The 15,737-nt window shown below is 39.2% G+C and overlaps 1 protein-coding gene across 3 annotated transcripts in view; it reads right to left on the bottom strand.

The window, feature by feature from the left end:
- The window catches only part of map1sa (microtubule-associated protein 1Sa), a 28,251-nt gene extending 13,124 nt beyond the window's left edge, over positions 1-15,127 (bottom strand). For all 3 annotated transcript variants that reach the window (XM_017477825.3, XM_017477826.3, XM_017477827.3), the window contains exons 1-2: positions 14,937-15,127; positions 6,321-6,422 (exon numbers count right to left, since the gene is read on the bottom strand). In XM_017477825.3, the coding sequence (XP_017333314.1) occupies positions 6,321-6,422; positions 14,937-15,117 (283 nt within the window). In that variant the 5' untranslated portion in view covers positions 15,118-15,127. The remainder of the gene's footprint in view (positions 1-6,320; positions 6,423-14,936) is intronic.
- Between the last annotated feature and the right edge of the window lie 610 nt (positions 15,128-15,737).

The raw sequence follows: 15,737 nt of genomic DNA, 5'->3' as shown, positions 1-15,737 counted from the left end.
TAACCCAACAGTAATTGGCATGTCTAGCCACAGAAGGGAATCCTACCAGCTGATCTTATTATAAGTAAAAGGTCAATAGCTGTAAGCTAAAAGAACCCTGTTCTGTTGCTTGAAGTGGAAATCATATGACTCATCCCTGAAAGACACACACAAAGTGAAGGTTACTCAGTGTTAATATTTGAATGAAAAAAAAACATTGCTACATTTCACAGGTGAGAGGAGAGCAGCATTTCCCTGCAGCTTGGTTAACTATGCAAATGTAAAAATTTCTTAATTTCTCCATTAATAGTAATAAACCGGTTAAACCACTGCATAGTACATGATTTAATGCATGACATCTTTTTAGGACTATTTCACTTTTGAGTCAGTGAACCAGAATTAAGGCCCTTTCTTCAAGTCCGCACTGCTTTAAAAGCAAAATAAATAATTAATTCATTAATTTGCGGTTGTTAGGTCATTTAAGATTATATTTATACCTTTCTACCACATTCTATCCTGCAATCTGATTGGTCAAAAGGTATCAATTAAATTTAAAAGCACACATTCTAATATATGTTTCTATAACAGCTTGTTCACAAGGGCCTGTATGTATGGAGTCTCCAGTGTCAGCTCTTTGTAACAGCCAGAGGAACAGCTGTGGTAAATCTTCAGGACTTTGCGAAAGCTGCATATTTGTTTGGTCTCATCTTCAACTTTGTGCGAGTGTGTGTGTGTGTGTCTGTGTGTGTGTGTGTGTGTGTGTGTGTGAGAGAGAGAGTGAGAGAGCGCGAGTTGTGAGAGAATGCCAACTAAATCCTTGTGGATGTTCCACGAGTACAACAGGTCATTCCTTAATAAGTAAAAACTAATCATTGGAAAATTGTGGTACAAAAGGAACAACAAATAAAAAGACTTCACTTATAGGAAAATAAATCAACAATTCATATAACAGCACCCCCCCCGCCCCCAGTTTATTCCTAAACAAGAAATGTGACGTGTATAGCTTGAGTTATATCACTTTGAGATATCACTTTGAAAAAGTGAAAAATGTTGGATTTTCTGTACTGTCCTGAAGTCTGAGAACGACTCTAGATTTGACATTCATGTCACACCTGGTAGAAGATGACATGATGGATGTGAACAGTTCTGCCTCAATGATTGGTATTGTTTTTGTTAGATTTTTATGGGTGTCTTTGTTACACAAGTGAATATTGCCCCATCGACACCAAGTACAGGTGTGAACAAGTTGCAATGCGTGTCAGAGACGTGTAGTGATCCAATCACTCAAACCACCTTCAGAGTTGGACTGGGATGCACAGGACCACATATATAATTTTCAGTGTGAACACAAAAGCGTCTCAATACATCCTGGACAGTAAGGAAAGAACCTGATCTGCATCATTGTCCTACCCAAAAAATACATAATCATTGCGAGACCATCTGAAAATCGCACTGAACGGTATACACACGAAAGCAGCTGCTTTCATAGCTTCTTTAGTCTCAGCTCCTGATCATTTATTAGTTTTGTCAACAGACCACGTGATCTAAAAGTTTAAAACAGCCTGTAAACGGTAAATGAGATAGGATTCACAGGACATTTCTGCCGGAAAACAAGACTGAGCGGAAGACTGACAAATGTGAGACACCCTTCCTCCAATGGAAACGACGCATGAAATCCGATCAAAAGCGGCCACTGGAGACACATTAAAAATGCCAGGTGTACACGGCTATGCATTTCAGCTGTTCACTTGTGATCAGATCAGTTGAGACTGATGTTAATAACAGGTGAACAGGGCATCAGTATGAATGCTGCAGTGGATGTTGTCTTTCTGCACTTTGTATGGGGACTTTTATTATTTTGCTCTCCAACATCCTCCTTCCTTTAGCAGCTGATAATCGGTCATCTCATCATGATGGAGAATTTGAGTCGTGTGCCACGTGTTCACAATCCAGCATTAGATGGTGATTTAAAGGTGGGGAAGAACAGCTGCACCATCAGCTGCTCAGATCTTCTCTTCCGGTCTCGTCTAGAATTCCATTCCAGTCTTCCAAACCATGCCTCGTACTTCTCAACCTTTCCCATCCACTTCACGCGTTTTCCCGATGAAGACAAGATAAATAGTGTGAAATTGTGTCACAATAAACATTTCAGAGGGATCACAGTATCAAAAAAAAAAAAAAAAAAAAAAAAAAAAAAAAAAAAATTAGGCCTGCAAATAATGATTATTTTGATAATCCGTAGATTATTTCTCAGATTAATCGGTTAGTGGGATTAAAAGGCCCATTTTTATTTGCTGTATTTATTATTTTTTTTTAAAAAGAAAAAAAAAAAAATGTGAAAGCTATTTTACATTCTGCCGATGTTGTCCTTCAAAACATTGCGCAAATTGAATGCTATGAAAAAAAGTGTATTAAATTTATCTATGTGGATCATGTACAAAGGGTTTAAAAAATAAAATAAATAATTAGAAGTAGAAGAACAAGAAAAAAAAGCAAAACTGATTGTCCACAAGCTTTAAAGCAGACGCTAAAATCACTATATTAAAATACTATAAAAAAGAAAAAGAAAAACAAAAGCACAAACTAAGTGATAACTGATAAGAGGTTGAATGTTCTGCAGTAACACATTCACTCATCTGAACACAGTAACATGTTATTTTAATATAACACACATCTTACATTTATATACAATGACAGGTTAAAACCCCATTATGGTTACTGCGCACAAACACAAATATCGCTAAATACAGCGTCAAACATCATATTTGATCAAAATGTATATTTTAGACAGTTATTGCGTTTCCTTTCTATGGCACGCTGTTTGACACGCATGTGTGGACTCATTCAGTGAGGTTTAATGGAGACTCGCTTGCTGTCAGGACGAGACTTTATGTAAAATGGAAATACTGGCGTGAATTTCTAACATTTACAGATAAGGATATAAAGGTAAAAATGTCATTACTGAGCTGAAGAAAACATGAGTGGAACACATTAAACAGCACACGCATCTGTCACAGCATCCCACACAAGCCACGTTAATACACTTACAGGTTTGACGCGCTTAATATAAAATACTCATGTTTTGGATGATGTGGATCGCGCACTTTTCCCGCAGCAGCAGCACATTCTGTGACCTCCGCTGTTTTTCAGATGTGTTTTATTCATAGAAATGCGTTTTTCACCATTGTGAAGTGACGTCACTGACGGGGGCTAGCCACAGTGACATCACAGACCCAACTAACCCATCATGAAATTCGATTATTTTAGTGATCGATTAGTTGTTGCATCCCTATATATCTATCACTCACACACATACATACACAGTATCTCACAAAAGTGAGTACACCCCTCTCATTTTTGTAAAATGTGGTGAACTCCATGCCCAAGAGGGTTAAGGCAGTGCTGGAAAATAATGGTGGCCACACAAAATATTGACACTTCGGGCCCAATTTGGACATTTTCACTTAGTGTACTCACTTTTGTTGCCAGCGATTAAGATATAAATGGCTGTGTGTTGAGTTATTTTGAGGGGACAACAAATTTACACTGTTACACAAGCTGTACACTCACTACTTTACATTGTAGCAAAGTGTCATTTCTTCAGTGTCGACACATGAAACGATATAATCAAATATTTACAAAACTGTGAGGGGAGTACTCACTTTTGTGAGATACTGCATATATTAGGGATGTCACGAGAACGAATACTTCGGTACCAACATTCTTAAAACGTGACTGTACTTGTTTTTTTGCAGTAGCATTAGCACCGTTTGTAACGAAAGTAATGAGGTTGCGATTCTTCCAGACCTGAAGGGGGCAGCAAATATGCACAAGTGTTTTAGGCAGTCCACAAGTGGTGAAGAAGAGGAATGCCTACAAGCACACAGGAAAAACTACAGAAGTTTAGCTTAGCTTAACAAGCTTAGCTCCACTTAACAAGCTTAAGCCCCGCCCCGACTCGTTGAGAGGAAAGCTAGTATCGGTTTCCAGTGTGCAACCGATGCTATCGTTCATTTCAAACAAAGCGAGGAAACGCCTGGAATTTGGCGAAGCACCTATAAGATGGTCCTATATTATGTTTGTTTGAGGCACCTGGCATTGTGGCCGTGAAACCAGCTAACGTTATGCTCCATGTAATGTTTGCGATAGACAGTTATTTGTTAAAGACGTTAACGCATTGCAATGTTATAAACTACTTCCTAATGGGCCACCATGCATCGCCATTCAGCCCGTGTCCTGTCAGCTAGATTTTTGGTATCGTGACATCCCTAGCGCGCAATACCACACACACACACACCCCCAAACTTATTGGAAGCAGTTGGTTGAGGTTATTTTGCACTAAATCCTAAAAATTGCAAAACAGTAACAGTTTCTACAGATTTTCCCTCCTTTACTGTAATTTTATATAGGTATTTGTAGTAATAAAAAAAAATTAACAATTTTCCACAGGATTATCATTTTTTACTATTATTATTATTATTATTATTATTATTATTATTATTATTCCTCCAACACTACTGTTGTGCTGGCAGGTTGTTAGAAAACCTACAGTGTATATCATGATACACAGCACATCATAGACATGTTATCCAGTATTGTTATACATTTTTGATGTATCGCCCATCCCCATTTCAACCTAGCAACCTAGGAAGAAGCCATGATAAATCCCCATATTCTGAAACATGATGCAACCCAATTAACAAGTTCATCCAGTTCTAGTCATAGTCTTCGCATTTCGCCATTAAAACCATCGCAGGGTTGCATCAGGGAACCAGGGGAAAAACAAGACTTTTGTAAAAAGTACCCACATTTCCTGCTGTCTAAAATCTAACCATTACATCAACTGTGGGTGATGACTGAAGTGCAGTGTAAAAATAACACCCCATGGAAGGCTGTGCAAATTTTCCTTCTGGCTCTAAGAACCATTTCAACATCACATTCTTCAAAACACAAAACCATCAGAGATTAAAGAGCAAAGTTAAAGTTTTGCTAGCATCACACCAATAAAATGGTCATTTTCAATCATATTAAGCCACATTGTTCTTATTTTAATAATGGTTATGCCAATTACCAATTGCCATGGCAACAAAATTGTTCCGGCTCCAAGCCTTTGACAACACCGCTTCCTGGTTTTTACACCAGCAACATTAAACAGTGCGGTAAATCCTATACGGACATGTAATGAGGCAAGAGATTTGTAATAAAGTGGTCAAATCTTTGCATGCTTGGTACAAACACAAAGTTCATTCTGATGTTTCATAAAGACGAGGCCCGTTAGATATACAACCCTGCTTTGATAACTAGCACTAAACTGTTTTTGGCCAATGGTGCTATGGTTTGTAAATGATTCAGAATATGTACTTGTTCATCTTGGGGTTTTTTTGTCCAGCACTGGCTTGTGGGGGGGGGTTAGGGGGGGGGACCTGAATCAAAGCATAGACTACCCCTGAGAAACACTTGAGTCCTTGCATGTTCATTCTCACAAGGCTACTTGCCACGAACATACATCACAAGGACGCAAGTCCAATTTTGTTGTTCTTGGTCTTGTATTTGGTGGTCAAGAAACGGTTCGTTTTGGTGGAAACAAAAAAATTCAAGACAAGGGTGGAGTCGTCATTGTGACACCACCACAAGCAGCCCAGGCTTCTTACATGAACAACATTAAACACAGTATAAATTATAATTAAAACAAAACCACTCAGGACTCAGGTTAAATCTAATAATTTAAAACTATAGTCAGACGAAGAAGTTATTACCACACCTGCCAAAGGAATAACGTTTAGTCTCCCCAAGCAAGGATCAAAACGCAGTACATTTTGGATATAATCCTCTCACAAATCACTCAGTTCTCTACTCCGCCATTTAAACACGTTTGCACTGGCACAGGAGAACAGGAGCATTTACATAGCTTTCTAATTATAATTGCAAATAAGCTGAATGGTAAAGTGTTAGATTTGACATGTCCACTCAATTAATCCTCTTCTGTCAAAAGTTCAGCTTTTTTTTGTCTCATGTGCCATTTTTATCTTTTTTTTTTTTTTTAACCTTTATAAAAAATTTTATTTATTTATTTTTTTTAAACACACCCCTAGTTAACTGATATTAACCACATTCTTGTCTAATGTTAGCAAAGACAAACATTGATAGATTTTATTTCACAGAAAAGTGAAACTCGAGACATTCTCCATTTACTGCTACAAAAAGCAAGGACGCTGCGTCAACGCAATTGGCTCAAGACATTATGATTAAGCATATTTAAGTGATAACTCTTGGCGGCGTACCCCTACATAGACACAAGGGGGGGGGGGCATAGTTGTCAAGTCACATGGTTTAGCTCGTACCTTTGAGTTCCTCGGAGAAGAAAGCGGAGTGTCTGGAGACGAAGAGTTTGAGCTGCTCATCCAAATTACAGGAGGACAGGTCAACATCCCAGGAGCGAATCCCTACATCAAGAACAGAGATAAGAGAGAGACAGAGACAGGTCTGTTAGAGCACATCAAGCATGCCGAGGTCAATTATTCACGCTCAAAGTTCACTTTCCCACAGACAGAGCAGCCTTCACATGCAGAAACACCAAATATAGGGCCGGGCGTGTCCCAAACAGAGCAGAAGAACGGCTGCGACACACTTCATGCGCCTTTTATTAAGGTTGAAGATTTGGCCATGGGGTACTCTCATACTGAGGCACAAATCTTCCCATCTACTAATGTGTCATTTTATTTTCGTCCAGATCTGCAGTGTTGCTGTGAAGAAATTCCCAAAATACCTCATGTTTATTTCAGTCCTGTCCAGACAGACATCTCTAATTTTCAGCAAATGTTTGGCTCTTGCATTGGAAAGCGTGTACCAGCACTGTGCTTGCTCATCTTTACATGCACATTAAGAGACTCATTTACTGAAGTAGTAAATACAAAACGGCGAATGAATTGAAAAAGCTTCAAATATTTAGTAGCTACAGGATGCATCACAAGGAAAATATTTAAAAAGTGGTTAAATGATAAACGCTATTATGACAGCTAGAGGATGAGGACCTCACTTTATAATTTACACAAAATCATGAAAATTCTGTAAATAAATTCATACTCCGATAACATGAAGCAGTGAAAATTTCAAACTCAACGGTGTGTTCATTTTATTACCGAGAGGACACTTTATTACAGGCAGCATGTCAATAAAAAGATTTGAATAAATACGTTGAGGTGGTGACTTGTTCTGTAAGTAGACGTTGATGAAACCTTTATGGAAGGAGTCTCCAGTGTCAAAGCTGGAATTTAGCTGGAGAGATTGGTGAGGGAATAACTGTTTATAGCTGCTATACCGCATGTGAGAACACAAATTAACTTGTTAATATTAAATGCAACTATATACGGATAAAATGTATGATGTCATTTGTTAAAAAAAAGAATAATTGTTGGCAATTTTTTTTAAAAGAGGAATAAGACACTTCAGGACATGCTGTAATGGGAAAATAACTTTGGGGAGGTAACAATATCTTCCTGTCGTTGATGGTTTTCCTTGAAGATGACACCGAGTATTTTATTCCTTATTTAATACATCAAAACCTAGCTACTGGATATGCTAAGGTTATTTATAGAACATGAATATTTTTGTCAGTGGATCAGTGCATCTCCTATAAACACACGATTCAAGGAAGGAACCGAGAGGAAAAACAGAACCTGAGAAAATAAATGAAGTCCATCACACTGATAAATGTGTTGTTATAAAAAATAACCCACCAATATTAAAAAGCTTGCACTTCTCAGTGTTGATGGATTTCTTTCCTCTCAGAAGAGGAAAAAGGTACAGTATGCTCATCTTTCGGCTGGGTAAAATTAGCTCCAGGACGCTGTGGACTCGTGTTTTGGACGTTTCTATATCCTGCCAGACCGTGGCCCTTGGCTCTCAGCATGCAATAATGAAATGTAATTGTCAATGTGACCTCGGAGTGCAGAGTAATTACATTGGCAGGGTAGCGGGTGGAGCACACAGCCATAATCACAGAGCTTTTATCCTCCACAGTAAACATTTGTCCTCTGAATAAAGCAGAAGCTGTATAAATGAGTTAACCAGGGGTCTCAAAGCACAAAGACCGCCATTATAACCACCGCTCTTAAACCGCTTTTGTGTAGGACTGAGAAACTGTTCACTGAGGAGGGAAAAACACTAATATTTAATTCCAAACATCCATGTTTAAACATGTGTAGCTCAGAAAAACAAAATCAAGCATACTTGATTATGCTAATAAAGCACAGCAAAGCTAAGTGAGTCAACAATTTCCTCAAAGAAAGCATAATATTAATCAGGAAATGCATCCTATTTTCACCATACACGATCTGCAAAAATCTCAGTTTACTGACATGTAAACGATTAAACATGCTTTTAAAAGGTGTGTGTGTTGCGTCTGCGGTACAAGTCCCTGTGCATGAGCCATTGCTACAGAAACGCCAACATATTAGCACAAGCACGTTAGCAGCTGCACTTCTGTCAGAGTTGCCATTATTAAAAACTAAATCAAGTCATCCAGAAAGCAACAGCGATGTGCTGTAAAACTTTCTGCACCGAGTTACTGCAAGGCAATGTGAGTTAAACCCGCCCTAGACACAAATATAACTAATATAGAAGACACAGACACGTTAACTCGCATTTAAATTTATTTCCAATGCCGTTTGTGGAAAATCTTTGAAAACAGTTCCCCAACGTGTGAATGTGGAGGCTTCAGTCTACATGGGACAAACACAGACTTGACCTCAGTTTTTTAAACCAGTCAGCTTTGCCAGATATAGGGCAGTTTGATTGAAAGTATTCAGCAAAGTCGTGTCTGGCAAACACACCCCGCAACAGTGACAGAATTTTCTATTTATTCACTTCCTGATGAGGTCACCTGCTGTCTCAGTGGTGAGAGAAGCAACAACAAGAGGAGTTCTGCTGATTTCCAACACAGCAATGCACAGAAGATAAGTCTTTTTAAAAAATAAAAATAAAATAAATAAATAAGTCAGCCTGAACCTGACTGTCTGTACACACACTCGACCACCAGGCTGCGGCTGGACAACCAGCAATTCAGAGCGACTCCGGAGAAAACAGACAAAACGCTTCCCAAAGGATAAAGTTACTTGTTTCATTCCCAAGCTGAATGAAAGCAAACCTGCAGAATACTGAGAATCATGCAGAATGCATTTAGATGGCATCTGTCTGGATTAATGCGAATAAACAATTTTTCAAGATGTGAAAAGAGCTGAACTTTGATAAAAGTTTATTGTACTGTAAAACAAACGATGTTGCGCTATATTGGAAAAATGTCACATCATCTGACAGAACTAAAGACCACCACAACACTTCAGCATGGTTATTTTACTTATACCACATCTACATACCAGTGTCTGTATAAAACTCAAAAAATATGAGCACTTGTCCTCAAACACTGGGGCTAACCTCCTCTTCTGGGAATGACTGGCACAGAGACCAAGCCTCCTTCATTGCGACGACAGGCCCATAGGCCATGCCTCCTTCACTCTGACTGGCACATGACACGCCTCAATCATTAGGATTTTGATCTGCACAAAGAACACGCCTCCTTCACGGGAACTGACAGCTACAGAGGACACAAATCCTTAAATCAGCACAGGGGCCACACCTCCGTTCATTAATACGGACAGGCAGAGCGGCCATGAATTCATCTTTGAGACTGAAGCACACAGACCACACCTTCATTATTGGGAATTAAAGACAAACCACATCTTTCAGTAGGACCCCAGCGAGAGGACAGCTACGCCTCCGTTATTATATCGGACAGGCACAGGAGCCACACCTTTTTCACGCTCACTGATGAGCACAGACACCATACCTCCTTTCATTATAACTGACAGCTAGAGACCACGCCTCCTTTACTAGGAATGAAAGACAGAGGCCATGCCTCCTTCATTAGGAGGTACAGCTATAGTCGACACACCTCATCAACTAGAATTGACCAGCACAGATGCTGTGCCTACTTCACTGGGAATGACAGTGGCCACGCCTTCATCACATACAAAGGCCACACCCCCTTCTTTGGCACAGAAGCCACACCCACTTCCCCTGAGACTCAAGTAGAGGCCACTCAAAGAATTAATTTCATAATATTTTTACCATAAATATATGAATAGAACAAGCTGACATTCAGATCACTGAAGCTGTAAGAGAACCTGAATCGTTATAAAACACAGCAGAACCAAACAGTAAATAAGAAAAAGGTAGAACAATAAACAAAATCGGTAAGAAGGAAAAAAAGATGAACAGTCCATGGAGGAGGAAGGTAGAGAAGCGAAAGGATTCAATTAAAAACACCAACAGCAACTGATTCTGAAACCAGAGGAAGAATTGTAGCCTGGGTGCTGCACAAATGAGACGCCACTGCTCATTAGCATCCGTTTTCACAATGCAAACACACAGCTGAGCGAAACAAGCTAACAGCCCAGCCAGTTCACCTTCATCCTTTTTCTCGAGCATGCCGCTGAAAACCTCAGATGGCTTTAAAGAGTCAGCCATGCAAAGCATGAAAGCAGGCTTCCTATAATTTTCTTTCAGGAAAGTATTATTTATTTATTTTTAAAAATCTTGCAGTCCTGCTGTGCACTTGCAGTCACATGCCAGTGACTGATTTCGGTTTGTGATCTGTGCAACAGAGTCGTCTGACCAGGAAAAGGAGGAAATGGTGGTCAGTGTGTTAAGATAAATAAATAAATAAATAAATAAATAAACAAATAAACAAACAAATAAAGAAGAGGTGTCTTACTGCCAGTTACATGGGTCTCGAGAGATAAAAACTGAGAATCAGAGGATGGAGGAAGGAATGGGCACGACAGAGACGATGTACAATAATCTGAAGACATGACTGAGGTGTGATACACAGCCATGCTAACACACACACACACAGCTTCCTCTTTACACATGCTGCTGGACTTTGAGCTGATAAAAGAAGCACAATGAGGAAGCCGAATCCCCTGCACGTTGCACCCTTAACACCCCCGCACGCTTCGTTTGGAGATCTTCCACCAACAAGACGATGTTATCGCAAAAAAATTGTGATGTTACTGTGTGAACAATATCATTGTAAATGTGTAAACAATACACTGTACGTGTGTAAAAATATGACAACTACATAAACAATTATGTAACTGTGTAAACAAATGACAATTGAGTAAACAAAATGACATTATTGTGCAAGTAATATGCCACAATATGACGTATCTGCGTAAACAAGACGCCGTAATTGTTCAACAACGTGACTTAATCATGTACACGTAAACAGCCATCATGTGGAGACTTTGGTTCCATGTCACACACGGCAGCTGGGTGAAGTCTGTGGATGAACACACTATAAACCAAGCCGGTGACGGGTCACTACAAAAGAGGCACAGCCAAGCAATTCACACCATTTCAATAGCGCCCCCTGCAGTATTGGAGCACTCGTACACACTGACCTAGTGAGGTCACAAAAGGTGGTGTTGTCTTTGTAGAACCCTTACAGACGTTACCTCCCCATTAAAGTACCCTGAAAACAAAATCAGTGGCAAACAAACTCCCCAGCACCAGTTGAGGAAATGGTCCCAATTTATAATTCAGAACGCCTGAATGTGGTACTCGTCTCAAGAGCAGGGTGTAGTGCGGGAGGCGGAGCTTCACTAAACATGGAGGACAAAGTAGTGTTCTCTCGTTCACATCAGCCAGAATGACGCAAACCAGCTGCAGTATTTATAGCAACAGCTCTCCTCCAAATATCTCTCCCTCTCCTTACCTGTCTCTTCTCTCCCATTTCTCTCTCCTCCTTCCATCTTTCTATCCTACCCTCTCAAATCTCTCTTCCCTTTCCCCCAATCTTTCCCCCTCAATCCCTCTCCATCCCTTTCTCTTGCTTTCCTCCAATCGTTTTCTTCTTCTCTCCCATTCCTCTCTCCTCCTTCCATCTTTCTATCCTACCCTCTCAAATCTCTCTTCCCTTTCCCCCAATCTTTTCCCCTCAATCCCTCTCCATCCCTTTCTCTTGCTTTCCTCCAATCGTTTTCTTCTTCTCTCCCATTCCTCTCACTCCCTTCTCTCTGCATATCTTTGTGATTATCTCCCCCTCCTCTTTTCCTCTATAGCCATCTCTCATTGCCCTTTCTCTTCCCTCTAATCTCTCCGGCTCCATCTTCTTTCACTCTGCCTCTTCCTCCATTTCTTTAATCTCTTTTCCTTTCCATCTTTACAGCTCACCCTCGTCTCTCACTTGCTCTCCATCATTTCCCCCCCTTTTCCTCTCTCTGCCTCCCTCCCTCCCTTTATATATTTAACATGAGTGTAGAATAATCACTCCAGCTCATGTAATAAGATTTTAAAAACAGTAAATGACATTATTTCACCACTGTTCACTAGCTTCTCGGGTTAGGCAAAAGAAATTCAGAGCTTGATGCATGTTCAAACTTCACAGATTTCACAGTGGTGTGATGCACATGAACTGATGAAAAATAAAGGCTGATGCAAAGCAGTCATATAAATCATGTTTATAATACACAGTCTACACGCAGTTAAACAGACAGAATTTGTTTTATTTATTTAGAGAGACAGGAAGACAGAACACTACATCTCATAGCCAAAACATTCACCAATAAAATGATGACTTTTTCAAGGTCATAAACTTTGTTAGAAAGAGGATAACAATCACGAACTCATTCATTTTCTTTAGTCTGTATTAGTGCAGTTAACTAGTCAACTACCTCACCATGAGTTATTACATTCCATGTACATGCATGATTTCAGCAACAGTAACATTATTGCTCAGGTAGATATGATGCTGTAAAGCATTAAATCTAAACAATCAGCTCAAACGAATCCTCAAACCAATTCTGCAGAGCATGTGATCTGATGATTTAGTTCCCCTCGTCAGAAACAGTATGGAAGAAAACTCGGCAAAGCATTGGGACTTCAGAAACGCCGCAATATTTCAAAAACAGACAGACAACACAAATTATATATATATATATAAAAATAAAAACATTCCACAGATTCAGGCCAAGAAGCGTCATGTGCCATCACAAGACACTTCAGTCAAAGCCCTCTTCGATTCACGTGCATCAAACATGAGTACAGCTAAAAGACCTCATTTACCAAACATCACTGCGAAAGACCATTTCGTGCAACTGCAATTTCACCAATTCAAGTAGCTTTCCGCAAAAAGAAAGCACAAAATGATCTGCAAATTGCATTACAATTTTTGAAAAAAGTCGCAGCAAAATCAAACATTTTTGGCCACAACGATCACAAAATAAAAGACACTGGACAGGCCACGCCCAGAGAAGCAAACAACAAGCAACAGACAATCCATCACCTGCTAGTGTGAATGTTCACTGCCTTCATTCATTAACTGTCCTCATCTTGTTTATCCTGGTGAGGGTTGCAGTGGTTTAAATGATTTATTTCCAGCCAATTTCACTAGAAAATAACACAAACCACAGAAATGGTATGATTGCATTTCAGAATTGTTCTGTACGAAGGCCGTGTTCTACCACATGGTTATAATTATTTTCAAGTGGCCCAGCTTCAGCGTTTCTGCTGTTCATTATTAGAACTGTGCAGTCATGGAGAGGACACGTCGACTCAGCAGTTTCCTGTCAGATCTGAGAGTGTAAATTGATGCACTGCATATATAACTTATGGTTGCAGATGTACACTGTGTGCCATTAGGCCTAGATATATTTTCTAGCATCCTTAAAAGGGTCTATAAAAGGAAAATTAGCCCCAGTGTTTGAAGACAAGTGCTCATATACATACATTACATACAATACTCATACAAACTGTTTAAAGTGGTTTGAGAGCCATGATTTGATCAACATTTCCAGTTGAAACAGGAAGTCAGAGTGATAGGGTGCTGAAGTGCTTGTTGTCACAACAGCCAATAACATTTGAGATACTTCATACCCTGCGATGAATTTAAATAATCCTGACAGTTTAATGAACTAGCTAAATATGGAGAACCACGACAAGATTAACAAGTCTTTTTTCAGCTTTGCAGGATTTCTCATCGCCACCTTCACCCACGCCCGTATACTCAAACCAGGATGATATCCTAGATGATGAGATGTTTTTGGAGTTAGGCTGTACATGTTTGAGCCAAGGTCGAGCATCAGCAGTGTGGTGACAAACAGCCACAGGGCCATCACCAAGAGACATGTGATGTGTCAGAGTGGTAGATAAAGAGAGACTACCTCCAACTCTTTATTCTCCAGCAAGTGATGGCTGGAAAAGGGAATGATGTGGGAGAAGACACACAGCAAAACCATGTGTTGTTCCTAAATGCACCATCATATTTGGTGTCCATAACATGAAGGGACAGGCACAAAAAGCTCTGAAACAGCAAGTTTGATTTCAGGGACAGCTTAAAACATCCTTTAAAAAAAAAGCCTACCGTAAAATCAGGTACATTTTACACTGACAAATATCACTTCATTCACTTGAAGTCAAGTCACTTCATTCAATCTATTCTGAAATAGAGAAGTCCAGCCAGTGCACTTGATTTCTTACCATGGGCTAAATCCCAAATACACCACATAAGCTAAAAACAATGACTACTATATTCTACGAAAACTAATGGATTATGTCTACAGCTCCCCACTCACTAGGGCGTAGGATGTATACAGTATGTGCACTACATAGTGTGCCATGAGGGAGTGCTTCTTCTTTCGTGCCCTAGACTAAAGTAAAGAAGCATTTCAGATTCAGCCAGTGATCACAGAACTCTTGTTATTGTTAAAGGATGTTTGTGTGCAGCGAAAAAGCTGTCACATCCTATTATAAGTGGAAAATGTAGCCGATTTTATCTTAAAGTGAGCTTAAACTCTTCACTATTCATCATCTGTAAATCGGATCAGACCCTAAATACGAAGGAAGCCCTGCTGCCTCCTGATTCACTGCAACGATTTATCAGGAAAAAACACAAACTTTACCTCGTTCAATCTCCGAAACTAGATACTCCACAGAGCCGGCAGCGGTGTGTTCCCCGACAACGACCAGTAAAGAATATTTCTCGCTGCTAAAACCGGGATGAGATGAAATTGCACTCGCGTTTTCCATCGTATTCACTCCGTCGATGCTCTGCGACGCCATGTTGAGAACTTTTAGTAGCATGAAGCACAATAACCACGCCCCCTTATTTAAATCAGGGGCATGTATAAAATGATGGACAGGCCAGTTGAGCCAATCAAATCTCGCAGAAGCGACGCCCGGATTCTGCAGGGAAGTTGTCGCTAATTTTGACTTTTGCACGATTAAATGTGGGGAAAAAAATAAGGATTTTTTTTTGTAAGCAATATGATTATTTTATACATAAATGTAAAAATTAAAACCTCATCCACGGTTCGAATGACTTTTTTGTAATGGTAATGAAAAATTAAAATCTTGGCAAAAATTGGCAAAAAAAAATTATACATAATTTTTTAAATATTCATTGCTTATGTATTTTAAAAAGGAAACTGGGTATTACGTTCAACTTTTAATTTTAATAAAAAAGTAAAAATAACTTTTAAAAAAATCTCATTAGGCTATATTAGATGTTTATACATATGTACCATACTCACTATTTTTGTGTATTTTAAAGAATATTTAATGTTATTGAAAATAAATAAATAAATAAATAAAATAATATTTAATCCAACCCACTGTTTTGTAAAGTGTAAAATTTTTAATATGGAAAGTAAAAAAGAGGTATAAGCGCCTTTCACCAATTAGAAAATTTACTTCACAACTTA

This window comes from Ictalurus punctatus, chromosome 10, assembly GCF_001660625.3.
Source record: "Ictalurus punctatus breed USDA103 chromosome 10, Coco_2.0, whole genome shotgun sequence".
Lineage (NCBI taxonomy): Eukaryota > Metazoa > Chordata > Actinopteri > Siluriformes > Ictaluridae > Ictalurus > Ictalurus punctatus.
This window is presented reverse-complemented; position numbering and strand designations above follow the sequence as displayed.